General features: G+C 40.3%; 2 protein-coding genes across 3 annotated transcripts in view; both read right to left on the bottom strand.

The window, feature by feature from the left end:
• Window positions 1-257: 257 nt before the first annotated feature.
• Window positions 258-10,193, bottom strand: LOC134364108 (cytochrome c oxidase subunit 6C). 2 transcript variants are annotated; one of them, XM_063080033.1, is made up of 4 exons: window positions 10,103-10,193; window positions 8,878-9,005; window positions 3,815-3,944; window positions 258-378 (listed from the first exon to the last, which is right to left on the bottom strand). In XM_063080033.1, exons 2-3 carry the CDS (start codon window positions 8,989-8,991, stop codon window positions 3,831-3,833), a joined length of 228 nt encoding a protein of 75 aa, XP_062936103.1. In that variant the 5' UTR covers window positions 8,992-9,005; window positions 10,103-10,193; the 3' UTR covers window positions 258-378; window positions 3,815-3,830. The 2 variants fall into 2 exon arrangements, with proteins under 2 accessions (XP_062936103.1, XP_062936104.1); XM_063080034.1 differs by lacking the exon at window positions 10,103-10,193 and adding an exon at window positions 9,927-10,017.
• The window catches only part of RGS22 (regulator of G protein signaling 22), a gene marked incomplete at its 5' end in the record, with an annotated part of 158,281 nt that continues 151,891 nt past the window's right edge, over window positions 10,022-16,411 (bottom strand). Inside the window, one exon of the mRNA XM_063079264.1 lies at window positions 10,022-10,311. Within this exon, the coding sequence (XP_062935334.1) occupies window positions 10,022-10,311 (290 nt within the window). The remainder of the gene's footprint in view (window positions 10,312-16,411) is intronic.

The raw sequence follows: 16,411 nt of genomic DNA, 5'->3' as shown, positions 1-16,411 counted from the left end.
ACAGTACAGCAGACACATGGCTCACAGAGACCCCTTCAACCCATGGCCCAGCACCAAGTAACTGCACCTAGGAGTATCTCAGTGAAATGGACAAAATATCATAGCAACTAAAGATGTATGTAAACAATGAAGTTTTTAAGAAATAATGAAATCAAGTTAACTTTATAAAGTTCATAAATATAATTAAAAATCCCCAACTACTTCTGATGCTATTAAATTCCCTGAATTAGCAATAAGAACTGCACAGAGACACTGTCCACAGTATTTGTTAATTGTTTATTTATTAAGAGAAACTATCCCTTAGCCCACATATTCATTTTCATAGTTCAGGAACACAGGTCAGTGACAAACTTCTATGAAACTCAATCCAAAGAAATTCTGTGGAGAGAAACACAATGGCCTAAGTTAATGACAAACATTCTCTCAACAGTTAGTTACTCACCATGCTTGAGATCAATTGAGGTCCATTCCTACTAGTGGACCTGATGCTTTGACCACACACATTTAGCACCAGGAGAAACCTGGTTCAGACTGCCTGGGCTCCAAAGACACAAAAACTATAGGCCAATATCACTGATGAATACTGATGCAAAAATTCTCAACAAAGAGGCTGGTTGGATACCTCAGTTGTTTAGAGCACGGCCTTGTAACACCAAGGTCAAGGGTTCAGATCCCCATATCGGCCAGCCACCAAAAAAAAAAAAAAAAAAAATCAAAATACTAGCAAACCAAATTCAACAGCCCATTAAAAAGAATCATACACCATGACCAAGTGGGATGTATCCATGAAACGCAAAGATGGTTCAACATACATGAATCAATAAATGAGATACCATGTTAATAGAAAAAAGGATAAAAACCACATGGATCATTCCCAATAGATGCAGAAAAAGCATCTGACAAAATTCAACACCCTTTCATGATAAAAACACACAAACTAGGTATAAAAGGAATGTGCCACAAATAATAAAGGTCGTATGACAAGCACCCAGCTAACATCATACTCAGTGGTGAAAAACTCAAAGCTTTTCCTCTAAGACCAGGAACAAAGCAAGGAAACCCACCCACTCTTGCCACTTCTATTCAACAAAGTACTGGAAGTTGACAGCCAGAGCAAATAGGCAAGAAAAATAAAAAGCATCCAAAAAGGAAAGGAAGAAGTAAAATTATGTTAGCAGATGACATAATCTTCTACGTGGAAAACGCTAAATTTTCCACACATAAAAAAAAATTATCAGAATAAACAAATTCAGAAAAGTTGTGATATACATAAATAACACAAAAAATCAGGTGTTTCTGTACATTAATAAACAATAAGAAAGGAAATTAAGAAAACAATTCTATTTACAATAGCATCAAAAAGAATACTTAGGAATATACTTAACCAAGAACATGAAAGACACACTTAAGTCTGTAAAATACTGCTGAAAGAAATTTAAGATACAAATAAAAAGACATCCTGTATACTTAAAAAAATTTTTTATGCTTACCAGTTTATTATAAAGATTATTACAAAGGATACCTACTTAATATTGTTAAGGTGTCCATACTACCCAAAGCAATCTACAGATTTAATGTAATCCATATGAAAATCCCCACATTGTTTTTTGCAGAAATAGAAAAAGCCATCCTAAAAGTCATATAGACTCTCAAGGGACCCCAAAAAGGCTAAAACAATCTTGGAGAAAAAAGGAACAAAGTTGGAAGACTCCTGATTTCAAAACTTCCTGCAAAGCTACAATAGTTCTTCCTCCCCTTAACTTGGTTTTCCTTTTCAAAGTTTCAGTTACCCGCAGTCAACTACAGTCCAAAAACAGGTGAGTATGGTATAATAAGAGATTTTGAAAGAGAGAGATCACATTCACATAACTTTTATTACCATAATTTTTATTACAGTATAGTTTATTACTGTATAGACATAATTGTTCTATTTTACTCATTGTTGTTAATCTCTTACTGTGCCTAATTTAGGAGGGTACTTGAAAAAGTTCATAGAAAGATTCATATTATTTTTTAATTCTATTTCCCATGAACCTTTTTGAAGTACCCTCAAAACAGATATGTATGTACCTAGTATATACAGTATAGGGTTCAATACCATCTGTGGTTTCAGGCATCCACTGGGGGTCTTGGAAAGTATCCCCTGCTGAAAAAGGGGGGACTGCTGTAATCACTGATTAGAGTCAGTGTGGTACTGACATGAAGACACACATAGGCCAATAGAATAGAGAGCCCTTGTGAATGCAGTCAAATGACTTTCAACAAGGGTGCTGAGACCATTCAATGTGAAGACAATTTTCTTAAATTGTTATGGGAAAACTAGATATCCACATGCAAAAAATGAAGTTGCATCTTTATACCATACACAAAAAGTAATTCAAAATGAATCAAAGATCTAAACTATAAAACTCTTAGAAGAAAACATAATCTACATGACACTGGATTTTGAAATTTTTGATGACACCAAAAGCACATGCAACCAAAGCAAAAAATAGATAAATTCAACATCAAAATGTAAAACTTCTATCCAAAGGACAAAACCAACAGCGAAAAGGCAACACATAGAATGGGCAAAAATATATGCAAATTATATCTGATAAGGGGTTAATATGCACAATATAAAGAACTCTTACAACTCAACCAAAAAACAAATTCAAAATTCAAAAATGAACAAGACTCGAATAAACATTTCTCCAAAAAGGACACACAAATGGCCAATAATACACGAAAAGGCCAATAAGCACATGAAAAGATGTTCAACCTCACAAATTATTAGGGAAATGCAAATCAAAACCATGATGAGATACCACCTCACCTATTAAGATGGCTATTAACAAAAAAGCAAAAAGAACAAGTGTTGGCTAGGATGTAGAAAAACTGGAACTGGTAGGAGTGTAAAATGGTGAAGCCACTATAGAAAATGGTATGGCAATTCCTTAAAAAAATTAACAATATTCCTGGTACATTATTAGCAGACAAAAGGTAGAAGCAATCCAAGTGTCTATTGAATGGATAAACAAAATGTGGTATACACTGTATACACAAAAGACATTCTGACACATGCGAAAATATGGATGAACCTTGAGGACATTATGCTAAGTGAAATAAGCCAGTCACAAAAAGACATACTGTATGATTCCACTAAAGGTATCTAAAGGAGTCAGATTCATTGAAAGTAAAATGGTGGTTGGCAGGGGTCTGCAGAGAGGTGGAAATGGGGAGTAGTAGTTTAATGGATATAGAGTTTCAATTCAACAAATGATGCACAACAATGTAAATATACTTAACACTACTGAACTGTACAATTAAAAATGGGGTCATGTCCCAATAAACCCACCATAAGTGAAAGTATTAAGATGAAAATGCATTTAATACACCTAACCTAATGAACATCACAGCTTAGCCTAGCCTACCTTAAATGTGCTCAGAACACATACATTAGCCTACAGTCGGGCAAAACCATCTAACACAAAGCTCATTTTATAATAAAGTCTTGAATATCTTAAGTAATTTACTGAATACAGTATACTGTAAAGTACAATATCTGTTATTTACCCTTGTGATCATGTAGGGCTAACTGGGAGCTGTAGCTCTGCTTCCAGACACTGCCCAGCATCACAAGAGAATATCTTACCGTACATATCAGTACTCTAGAAAAAGATCAAAATTCAAAGTACAGTTTCTACTAAATATATTATCACTTTTGCACCATTGCAAAATCAAAGTAGAACCATTGTAAGTCAGGGACACTGTATTTGCATTTTACCACAATTAAAAACGTTTTTAAACAAGTAATTTCAAATAAAGATATTACCTTTGAATTAGAAAAATCACTTGGCGCTCTGAAAGATACCAGCCTTCCTCATCTCCTCAAAATCTTTCATGGAATCATAATTTCTGTAGAAATCTGCATATGCCTTCTTCCTTGGTTCAGCCACAGCAAACTAAAATGTAACACAGCCCATTATGGTTTATTTTTCATATTAGAAATGTAACATCTAAAGACAAAGTAAATCACAGTGTTTTTATTCACCGTTTCAGTTTGAACCCTACATTTCCTAAGACAAGGAGTGGAGAAATTGACAGATATAAGGAACAGAACGCAGCCTCATGGACACTACACGGCAAGGAGACCCTTCTTGCCAAGGAAAAGACTAACTTTTCCTGGGTGGGTTATGTGTGTACCTGTGTGCTTGGTGGAAGAGGGGTGCAGACTGGCAAGAGCCAGAGGGTGATACCCAAAAAGCTGAAAGCTATTAGGGAGAAGACAGCAGGCTTCCCTACAGCAAAACTAAATATTTCACAGCTAAGACATGCTAAAATATTATGGCTCAATTTAATGACAATATGAATTTGAAAGGAGTCTGAGATTGATTTGGTAATCATCTGCCTCTGAAAGGCACAGGAAACTTTCTATCTGGCAAGAACAGTGAGGGGTGCTGTACCCTTCAACAACACATAAGCCCAAAGAGTGGGCACCGACCTGTTTTCACAAATGAGGGATGATAGCTACTGATTACTTTCAGAGAGAAAAGGCTTGAAATTGCTAAATTTGCAACAGTAGCAAGGAAAAAGGGGGGAGGGGGTATTCATTTTGTTTTGTTTTTGAGGTTGCTGCATACAAAGAGAAGGGTCAATGGAGAAAGAACAAATAAAAAGTTTGAGAGAACAATGGAGAGTTTGAGTTGATCAAGGTCTAGGAAGGAGCACTAACTAGCTGGCAGGTGGCTCAAGAAGTACTCAGACCCTTGTCTGTCACACGGCAAAGGTTTTATCCTCCACAAAACCCTGGTTAGTGGATTTCAATGTGGTGGATTTTGGATTATAATCCAAATTCAATTCTCATCCTGCATATAAAAACCAGTAAAAATTCTTCAAGTGCCAATCCACATGAGTGAAGGTGCTATAGAAATACAAAGAATTATGCTACTTGATGGAGTAACATAACAGTAAGAGCCCTCTACCTAACCAGTTTTTTTTGCTTCACCTCCTATTTGAATTTCCAGTTTCTTCCAGTAATAGACCAACAGGCAGGAGTCCAAGTGTCACCCTCTAAACAGATCTGTTGAGGCCCTTCACTGCATGTGATGGTTAATTTCATGTGTCGCCTTGGCTAAGGGATGCCCAGATGGCTGGGTGTGTCTGTGAGGGTGTTTCTGGAAGAAATTAGCATTTGAATCAGAAGACTGAATAAAAAAGATCCACCCTCACCAATGAGGGCAAGCAACAACATCCATACCATTGAGGGACCAACAGGTGAAAGAAGGGAAAATTCTCTCTTTAAACTGAAAAATGCATCTTTTGCCCAAGACATTGGAGCTCCTGGTTCTTGGGCCTCCTAACTCTGTGAAGCCACAAACTCCCTCCTCCTCCCCCTTCGGCTTCCTACTGGACTGGATTACACTACCTGCTTTCCAGGCTCACCAGCTTACAAGACAGCAGATGGTAGGACTTCTGACCTCCATATACGCATGAGCCAATTCCCAAAATAAATCTCTCTCTATGTATATATATCCTCCTACTGGCTCTGTTTCTCTGGAGAAACCTAATACACTACACAAAGCAACCATGAGCATTTTGTAAAAACAAGAAAAATATTTTTCACTTTAAAGTAACAGGCTCAGTCAGTGAACCCAAGAAATGAAAGCAAAGTAATTTTTAAAAACTTATCTAAGTTATTTTGTCTGTTACACTTGAAATGGGAGATTTCTTTAAGTCTAGAAAATCTCTTTAGCATCAAAGGTATATAAATTACCCATTTCGGTTCTTCAGATCATGAGTAACTTGAAAGCCATAAAATAATCTATATCTTAAGATTTAGAACAAGCCTAATTCACATGTTAGTAATTAGTGAACCTAGGGGGAAACTGCACATTTAGGAGAAATGTTGTTCATTTGCCTCTTAAAATCTAACCAATATTAATGAATTTAGGCTTACAGCAGACTAACTTAACCAAAAATGATTTACTGGATTGCTACTTCATGTAAAGAACATATGAGTTGACTGAAATTGTGAAAACAGGCACAAACCAGGAATTTAAGGAAAAAAAGCCAAGTCTTCAAAAGCACTCAACACTAACTGCCTAGGGGGAAATGAAGGAGGTAAGCATCTCTGAGTTCCTCAATATTTTGGAAACCTTCCAATTAAACACTAATAACTAACTATACACAAATACTTTTGACTCATTTACCAAGCATTTTTCAATTTTCATCACAATAGACTCACACCATGTATCTGCCATGGTCCTAGCTCTTAATTTAATAGAAAGACAGACCCTGAAGCAAATATTACTTAAAATACAATGTGCCCAATGTTATAGAACAGTCTGGCACAAAGTGCCTGAGAACCCAGGAGTACACAACTAACCTACCAAGGGGACAGGCTATGCACTACTGCACAGAGAAAACATATGAACAGGCTTAAAAGACAAACAGGAGTTTGCCAGACAATGAGATGAAAGATATTCCAGACATGTACTTAAGCATGGAAGAAAGCAGAACTGGGTAACAGTAAATAGTGTGAACGGGCTGCAGGGTTACGTGTACTATGAGTGTTGGGGATGACAATAGAAAGGCAGGGAGGGCAAATCAGAATCAAGAGTAAGTTTTGGCATTAACCTGTAGATAAGTGTTCTAGGTCATGAAAACAGTTTAGAAGGTTGTAGCCAGCACTTAAAAAAAAATAGAATAGAAAATATTAAGAGTGTATGACATAATTTCGTTGCATCAAACTGTTTCAGTTGTGTGTGTGTGTGTGTATATACACAGACTTTTTACACATATATGCACATGTATGTGGTAACTGAAATCACAATGCAAAAATGTATTTTTTACTGTAGGCCAAAACTTTAAAAGCCACTGGACACTGGAGAACCCAATGACATAAATAGATCTATTCTAGGGGCTATCAATTAGAAGTGGCAAGTTACAAAATCCTGAACTTCGACAGCGATAATGTCAGACTCAAGCAATGAGTTCCATCATTTTCTGTCCTTACCCCCCCACTTCATTTACTCATCTAGCCATCCCTTCCTCCACAAAAACTACGTGTCAGACAGCAGGAACCTCAAGGACCAAAGGGTTTACTTTTTGAGCTTGTCTCTTCAAAGGGTCCCAAAGGGACCCACTTAGTGCTTTCGCTCAGTGTTCCCCACTCCTCTTTGCTCTCTAAGTTCTCCCTATCAGGCTCAAATTGATAGTTACCTTTTCTCTCAAAGAGTTATAACCCACAATGGCTGCAACCCACAACCCTCCGCTCAAAAATCACATTTTTTCACTCTTTTTTGGTGGCTGGCTGGTATGGGGATCTGAACCCTTGACCTTGGTCGTGTACACTGCACTCTAACTAACTGAGCTAACTGGCCCACCCCTGTTTCATTTATGTTGTCTTGCAATGTCTTCTAATTTTCATATCCTTCAAAGCACCTGGAACATTACCTGACACTATACTGAATTTTAGACACTACTTCTTGTGGAATATACTATAAAGCATATGTACTTCACAGGGCCTGGTTTTCCAAAGCCTTGCAGTTTCAAACATTGACCTTGCAAGGACAAGAAATTTCCCTCAGGGTATAAGTCTCTGTTGAAAGATAAGAATTGTGGCACAGCAGGTTGCTGGCTCAAAGACAGACAGGTTACTGATTGTTATGTAAAGATACTGAGAAATTGCTATAAGAAGGAATGTTTGCTAAGATCAAGCTTGTGTTGATAAGACCACTTAACTGTCTACTGGAATGTCATCTGGCTTGTTTCACTGAAAGTTACCACCCTATACTGTTAAACTATAACCCCCACCTTTGTTCTCTTCCTGTAACTTCCTGGCCTGGAAAATAAATGCAGGAAGAGAACCCCAATTTGGCATTAATTTCCCAAATGGAAGGGTTGCCTCTTGCTGTAGGGTCCCAGGGAAGTTAACCACTTCGGGGCCTCTCACTGCTCAGAAGAGATGGGCTTTGAGTAATCCTTTCATCTCCGTCGCCCAGGGGAAGTGGGGTGACAAATCCATGGGGGGCAAAGCAACACAAAGCAACAACTTCTTACTCAACAGATACTTATAAACACCTATCTGAGTGTCAGGCACTGAGTATGGGGTGCCACAGTAAACAAAAAAGACATGACACCTGCCTTAATGAGGCTCACAGCCTAGTAATGAATACTGACACTAAACAAAAAATTACTACATACAAAAAGTTATAAGAGCAAAGCTCTGAGTTCTCTCATGGGCAATAGACAACATGGTGATAACCATATATATCATCACAAACATTTTTATGGAGAAGAGTTAATTCTGTAACAATTCAAGGTGTCAAACAGAACTACTGCCTTCCCCACCCCTCTGCATACTTAGCTTCTGTTATGGGCTGAATTGTGTTCTCCAAGAATTCATATGGTTAAGTCCTAATTCCCAACTCTTCAGAATGTAACTGGAGTAATTATATTAATATGAGATCTTTAGGGTATGATCCACGTCTTTATAAGAGCAGGAAGTTAAGCACAGACATGCACCCAGAGGACCATGTGAAAGCCATTTACAATCCAAGGAGAGCGGCCTCAGAGAAGATGACAAGGCTGCTGACGGATTTCTAGCCTCCAGAACTGAGAAAATTTCTGCTGTTTAAGCCATCCAGTCTGTAGTTCTTTGTTAGGGCAGCCCTAGAAAACTAACACAGCTTCATTTAAAAATGCAAGACAAGCTATCTGGCAATATGAGGTAGTTGCTCGCACTGCGGTGACTGCAGGTAGGGTAAGAGAGAGGAACACATTAAAAAGGGAGTTTCTTTAAGACTCTTAACTAATTACAAAAATAAACTACATTTTTAAACTAAAAACACACACTTTGCGACCTTAAGCAAAGTAAAAAACAAACACACGTACCTTATAGAAAGCTGCAACCCCCAGGGATACAACGAATGCTCCACCAATATGAGATCGCAGACGCCTGGCCAGAAGGCCACGCATCTGAGGTTTCGTCAAAGCACCGGAAGCCATCGTAGTTATTGTCCCTGATAAGTAAAATAAAAGAACACCTTAGAACAGCGCAAGATATCTACGGAACTCTTTTGCAGAACGCATTTTAGTACCTAGAGAGCCACAGGAAGACAGTGGACTGACTCTTCCCACAAAGCCTAAGGTATCTAGTGGCTTGGCCAGCTTCATCACCTTTCTTTTCCTGCCTTTTTCTCCCTCTCCTATGCTGAACGACTACCCCGCATAAACTGCGGCACACCACCAGCAACCCGTAAACGAAAAGGAAACAAAAATCTCTCCCAACTACAGGAAAAGCTCTAGAGGGCCAATTATAAGTGCAAACACATATACAGCGCTTTGTTCTAAAAATTCACTATCAATTCATTAAATCCTCCCGGCAACCCTATGAGATAGCGAGGTACGTTAAGTTTTCCATGGTCACACGGTAAACGATTAAACGGGAACCCAGCCGCTGCTTCGAGGGCCCAAGCTCCGTAACCGGTGTCCGCCTCATTGGCGCCTAAAGGGCGCCGCGCGCGGCGGTCCCCGAAGACCTTCGGCCATAGCGGCTGTGGAGCTAGGGAGGAAAGCCGTGGGCCCGTGGAGGGAGGCTACAGAAAGGCCCCTCTTCCCTCTTGCGACAGGCACGGTGACCCTCCCTCCAGCTTCCCAACTCTAGCCTCAAACGCTGTCACACAGAGAACGACGCTGCTGGCTGCTTCATCTACGTTCACCCGCAGGCCTCACGAACCGCTGACGTAGAAACCACCAGGCCCTTTCTAAGGGTGAAACACTGGGACCGGGTAGGTCAAATGACCTAGCCAAGGTCACACTGGGATAAAGCGCAGCGGGAACCGGCCCCTGGCCGGCCAAGTCCGGAACCCTCTGGCTCCTCGAAGCCCCCGCAGCCCACCCCGCTTCCAAGGCACCGCAGCCCCCTGGCCCCCGTGACCCACCAGCTGCCCTCTTGAGGCCGCGGCGGCAGCAAGCGGGGGTCGGCGCGGGATAAGAGGCCCGAGGCTCCACCCCCGCCGAGATGCGGAGTCAAGGCTCAACTCCGAGGCAGACAAGAAAGCCGGAGGCGGCAGTACTGGGAACCAGGACGGGGGACACAAGTCTGACCACGACTCACCTCAATACCAACGCCCTTCCTGGCTGAAAGAGAAACGAACTGCGCTTCAGCCGCGCGCAGGCGCAAAAAAAAAGTGCGCAGAAGGGACCGGCGACGGTAGCCGAGGGAGTTCAAAAGGCTCCTGGCACGCCTCCTGCCCTTCACAGCGGAAGTTCCCCTGATTGGACAGCTTCCTCCTTGTGTGACCTTGGAAAAAAGGGCTTGGCTACCTGAGATTGAATCCTGAGTACAGTGAAGATATTTATCTTACTCATACACAGAGTTGTTATGAACTTAGAATTCAAAAATATATAATGTATGAATTTAATGTACTTTACAAATGCAATAAAAATCATTCTGGGTCAGAGAATTGCCCAGACCTTGCACATGAACTGACATTTTCATTTTAACTATCCTTACGCAAATAAAGGATGGTAAAATAAACATTGTAGGAGGCCATTGTTTTGGACTGAGTACCTGCACTAGGCTCCAACATACCAGACTAAAAAATAAAAATGGAGTCACCCCTGCTCAAGTTCAATGTCACCAAACCCAAATCAAGTTGTAGTGAGAAATCAGGAGAGAATGATAATAGCCAGTTTCCCAAACATGCCAGTTTAAACCTTCAATAGGCATGATAATGAAGTTCCCTCTCCTCTAATTCTTACACAAAAAGGATAGCCTGAAGTAACCTGATGTTAAATAATCAGTTGTTTCCCTACTGTTCTGTTTCCCTGTCCCCACATTATAAGGAAAGTAACTTTGAAATCACCAATCAGCTTTTCGTTCTTTGTTCCTGCTTTCTTCAGCTCTTTTTCTGTTTATGAAGCCAACCTCTTTGCTCAGAACACTTATTCTATCTTGTGGAATGATGTGTTGCACTATTCTAAAATCATAATAAAGCTAATTGAGATCCTTAAATTTGTTGTAATTTTGTCCTTTGACAGGGTGAATAAGACAGCAAATGAGATTCTAGATCCCAGCAAATGAGACAGACATAAATGGATTAATACCAAACCCATGCAGTGGGCCCTTCCACAGAGACCTGACCAAGCTACTGCAGAAGCAATTCTGCCTGGTAAAGCTGAGCATGTTTTAATGGAAGGAGCAGTATTTGTGCAGCATTTTTAATAAAAGACAAGTGTTTTGAAGGAAGGCAGCTGGAAGTTCATGGAAAGGCTCTTGTGCTGGGTGTCATTTTTATTGAAATAACTTGAGTTTGCACAGCATTATTTAGGTCAACTCAGCAAGCACTAGGGAAATACACTGGAACACAAAAGATGCATGATATTGATTCACCATACATTGATTGAGCACCTACTCTGTGCCAGGCTCAGATATACAGGACAGAGCTTCAAAGAGGTGCACTGGTGTCAGGGAGTCCTTGTCCTCAATTTATTAACAGACACTCTGGGGAGTGAAACCTTTCAGCCACACAGAAAGGTGCTAATTGAGGGTCAAACCTGATAGGTTTTGAACATAACCAGCACCATTTTGGGCAAGGCCTAGCACAAATGGCCACCAGCCCCTGCCCACTTTTCCTTACAAGAAGCCTCGTGACTTCTGCGAAATAGGAACCCTTTTGGTTTCTGCATAGGTGCAATTTTCCACACCAGTTGCATCAGCCAGGTGGAGCTTCCACACTATCGTAATGCTCCTCCATTACATCAACCAGCCCTGGTGACCTACAGCCTATATAAGCTCTCCCACCCCAACGCCTGGTGTTGCTCTCCACTTGGAGGGCAGCCCCAGCTGCTGCTCTTCATTTTGAGTGCAGCCTGGCAGATTCCTTTTCTTTAATAAAGCTGGATAGGTACCCGGCCTTTCAGCTCACTTTCTTTCAAAAACTCAACTTTTTTTTTTTGACGGGTAAGGGGATTGCAACACTTCACACGGTGTTGTCTGCACCACGCTCAGCCAGTGAGCACACCAGCCATCCCTATATAAGATCCAAACCCGCGGTCTCAGCACTACCAGCGCCACACTCTCCTGAGTGAGCCACAGGGCTGGCCCCAAAACCCCAAATTTTTCTAGGCCTCTTATCAAGGGTCTATCTGGATGAATATCTTCACATTGTATTTGTCAGCAGTAATTTGTTCCCACTTCCTTTCCATCCTCACCTCCACCATTGGCCCAGAGAACAAGCAATAAATTTCTGAGTTCAGAGGGAGTGCTGGGTGTTGAACCCATCAGGGAAAACTTTAGGGAAGATATGGAAGAGATGCAAGTGGAGCTAAGTTGCAGTCTAACAGAGAGGCCTGGAGAAATGGAGAAATCTAAGAGATATTATTGGTTGGGAGAATGTGGCTAAGACAGACACAATCAAGGCTCAGAACCTGGCCTAGATGGAGTACTGAGTGGTTGTTTAGAACACTGGATGGATAGAGAAGCACAGGGCCAATCACGATAATCCACAGTGAATGACTGAACATGACACATGAATAGAACCTGAATGATAGGGATAAGTAGAGAGATGTGATAAATAAACATTATAGGAGACCATTGTTTTGGACTAAGTTTCTGCTCTAGGCCTCAACAGACAAGACTAAAAAATCAAAATGGAGTCATCCCAGCTGTATTAGTCCATTTCTGTTGCTCATAACAAAATACTTGGAACCAAGTACTTTGTAAGAAAATGAAATTTATTGCTTATAGTTTCAGAGGCTGAAAGTCCATAGTCCAGGAAACACTTATGTTGAGGACCTTCTTTGGTGGTGGCTTTACAGCAGTGCAGAGGTCTCACATGTTAGAAAATGGAAGAGGAGTGAGAGAGAGAGAAAGAGAGACATGCTTCATGTGCTCTCCTTTTAAAGCCCTTTGAACCACACCCCTGACCACCATTATTAATCCATTCACTATGGCATGGTCCTACAATCCAATCAGCTCTTCAAGGCCCCACCTTTCAATTACCATAGTAGGATTTCCCACCCTCAACAGTTACAGTGGGAATTAGGCTTCCAACATATAAACTTTGGGGGACACCATTCAATAATCCATGGCACCAGCTAAAATTCCGTGTCACCAAACCCAAACTAAGTTGTGGTCTGACCTTCTGAGAAATCAAGAGAGACAGATAACAGCCAATTTCCCAAACAGGCCAGTTTAAATCTTCAATAAGCATGATAGTGAAGTTCCCTCTGCTTTAATCCTTGGTGCTGATAACACCAAGGTCAAGGGTTGGGATCCCCTTCCAGGCCAGCCAAAACCTAACTAACTAACTAACTAAATAAATAAATAAATAAAAACCTACCCCAAAAAAATCCTTACACAAAAGAGACAGCTTGAAGTAAACTGATGTTAATCAATTATTTTTACATTTTTTGTCTTCCTGTCCCCACCTTACAAGGAAAGTAACTTTGAAATGACCAATCCGTTTTGTGCCCTTTTAGATAGGGGGGCCTCCAAGTACCTCTCTGAGAAGGTGACTTCTGAGCAGAGTCCCTTCTGATGTGAGGAAGTGAGCCCCATAAGGACCTTGGAGAAGAGTGTACCCACAAAGGGTAAGTAAGGTGGCATGAGGTTGCTGTGTTTCAGAAACAGCAAAACGGCTAATGGGACTGGAGCCAAGTAAGCACAGGGAAAGTTGGACCTGGCCTGGAAGAATCTCAGAAGGTGAGATTTGAAATGGGATTAGCCCATCAGGCTGAGCAGACAGGGAGGGCATTCCGGTCAATTGGTTAAATCTCCACCAGCTGGTGGCAGGAGGACTTGAAATTAAGTTTATTAGAGAAAAGCAAAAAGAGTTAAGAGTTATATTTTCTACATATCTATAGGGTTTATGCTTGAGGACTCAAGTTAGCACAGCACTTCCCACAACATGAGTTATCATTTACTCTCTTATCAACTATTTTGGGTTTTAATTGCTTGTACTTTTTTTTTTTTAACTCTTCTTAGATTGACAATGATAAAAGGAACAAAAAGGAAGTGAACAATCTTTTCTTCACATCACCTTCTGCAAGCAGTGGAAGTGGTCTTGCCTCTTTGAACAGCTTTAAAATCTCTTTGAAGCCTCTAAATCCAATTACCAATTTACAGGAAATACAAGGGATAAAGAAACATGTTCACCACCACCACAGAGATGCAGTCAGAGGAAACCAGACTGTGGAAAACTGTTCAGGACAACCTGATTTCTTCCAAAAAAATTAAAAAATAAATTTCGAGGAACAAAAACAGGGAGAGAGAGAGAAATGCAGAGAAAAATTGTAGATTAAAAGGGACTTCAGGAACATGTCAAGCAATCACAATAAGTGGAATATATTTGGATCCTGATTCAAGCAAATAAACTAAAAAGGAAAGAGAAGAAAATTGAAAAGAGTTATGACCTGGAGGTAATTGGAAATTTGAACACTAATTGGTTATTTGCTGATGTTAAGGAAATATTGCTAAATCTCTTTTTAGGAGCGGTAATGGCATTATGGTTTATAAATACTGAAATATTTACTAGTCAAATTATAAGAACCCAAATGCCCCAAAGGATCACACTGAGGAATGTAAGAACCCAAATGCCCCAAGGGATCACACCCTGATCACATAAGTCCTTCTCAGCCACACCCCATCATGGCGCTGGTTGCCCTCTAAGTAGGGATTGTATTTTAAGCCAATCAGCCTTCCCTAGAAGCCCTATATATACGTGTGTGTGCCGCCTAATAAACGAGCTCTCTCTGGTGGATCGTCAACTGGTGTCGACTCGTCCTTTCACAAATGATGATAATTATTTGCTTCCAAAGTGGGGTTGGCATGCAGGCAGACAGAATTAAGGAGTGTTGGTCATGGTGAATAAAACCGGTGTCACAAATTTTTTCTATAAAGGTCCAGATAGTAGCTGTGGACCAAGGTCTCTGTTGCCACTACTCAGTTCTGCCACTGCAATGCAAAAGCAGTCACAAACAAATATAAAAAAACGAGTGTGGCTGTGTTCCCATAAAACTTTATTTGCAAAAACAGAAAGTGGTCTGGATTTAGCCTTTAGGCCATAATTTTCTCACCACTGGTAAAATGATCATTGTTGTAGATGGATCGTGAGTACATGGGAGCTTACTACACTGTCCTGTCTACTTTACATATGTGAAAAAGTTTGATGTTTTCCATAATAAAATAAAACAATTGAATGCTTTTAGCATTATTTGCAAGCCTCAGATCACTCTTCAGCCATCTTGGCTTTATTCTTATGGTGAGTGTTCCTCTTATATCCAACTTGGACACATACCTTTCATTTCCTCTTTTGTGTGTAGGCTTTTAAATGCCAAACTCACCTGAGAGCTCCCTGAGCAACCATATTAATTTTGTTTTGGCTTTCCTGTTTTCTGCCATGTTGAGAATATCAATATGCATATCTTAATTTTAGTTTTTCCCTTTATTTTATTATATCTTCACTTTTAGGTTCTCTCATTCCTCTTAAGCCATTCCATTTTAAGTGGAGTCAGAACACACCTAGCATTTCTACAAATAACTTAAGAAATACAAAAACTCTGCTTTCTCTCACCCTAAGGTGCTCATTCTACCAATATTTACTGGGGCTACTATGGGCCAGACTTTGTGTTAGATAGTTTCTGTGAAAGCAAAGATGAACATGGTTCAGTCCCAAACCCTGGGGAGCTCTCAGAGTCCTGCAGAGCCCTCCTTTTTCACCTGAACACCAAAACACTGTCCTCCAAGCTTCTCATCTCTTTAATATCATCATCTATTCTCATTATTGGTAGAATGAAGCTAGTAGATCAATTACCTGCGCTTTTCTCTCTGCCTTCTAGATTGACACAGGACAAGACAGGTGTAGCCCCAGGAGAGAGAGTCTTAGGGTGCATGAAACCTAACCTAGAGTTTTCCAAGCTTCAATTATTTGCACACCCTTATACTAGTAATTACTTAAAATTTTTCTTTAAATTGACTCATTTATAAAATCAGCATAGGGCTGGCCAGTTAGCTCAGTTGGTTAGAGTTTGGTGCTGGTAATACCAAGGTCCGGTGTTCAATCCCTATACTGGTCAGCTGCCAAAAAAAAAATTCAAGATAGCCATTAATATTTTGAGATGCTAACTGAGGCTTTCCCGTTGTCTATACCTCCACCATTCACCTGGCAGGAGGAGCTCTCTACATACACCGTCAGGAGTGGTCAACTTGTTGAAGTGATTTAAACTACACGTAGGCAAATAGCCTTAAAAACCAAACCTTTTGATTTATCTTTTTAAGAAAAGAGAAAGATTTAATCAACAATTAAATCCATCAGAAAGGAGGGTTATAAAGAGTGGATAAGCAATAAGTCCAAAATATATGCAATTCCCTACTCAAAGGGAAATAAAATTAGATGGGAGAAGAACTGAGGAAGAGGTAGCT

This window comes from Cynocephalus volans, chromosome 15 (assembly GCF_027409185.1).
Source record: "Cynocephalus volans isolate mCynVol1 chromosome 15, mCynVol1.pri, whole genome shotgun sequence".
Taxonomy (NCBI): domain Eukaryota; kingdom Metazoa; phylum Chordata; class Mammalia; order Dermoptera; family Cynocephalidae; genus Cynocephalus; species Cynocephalus volans.
This window is presented reverse-complemented; position numbering and strand designations above follow the sequence as displayed.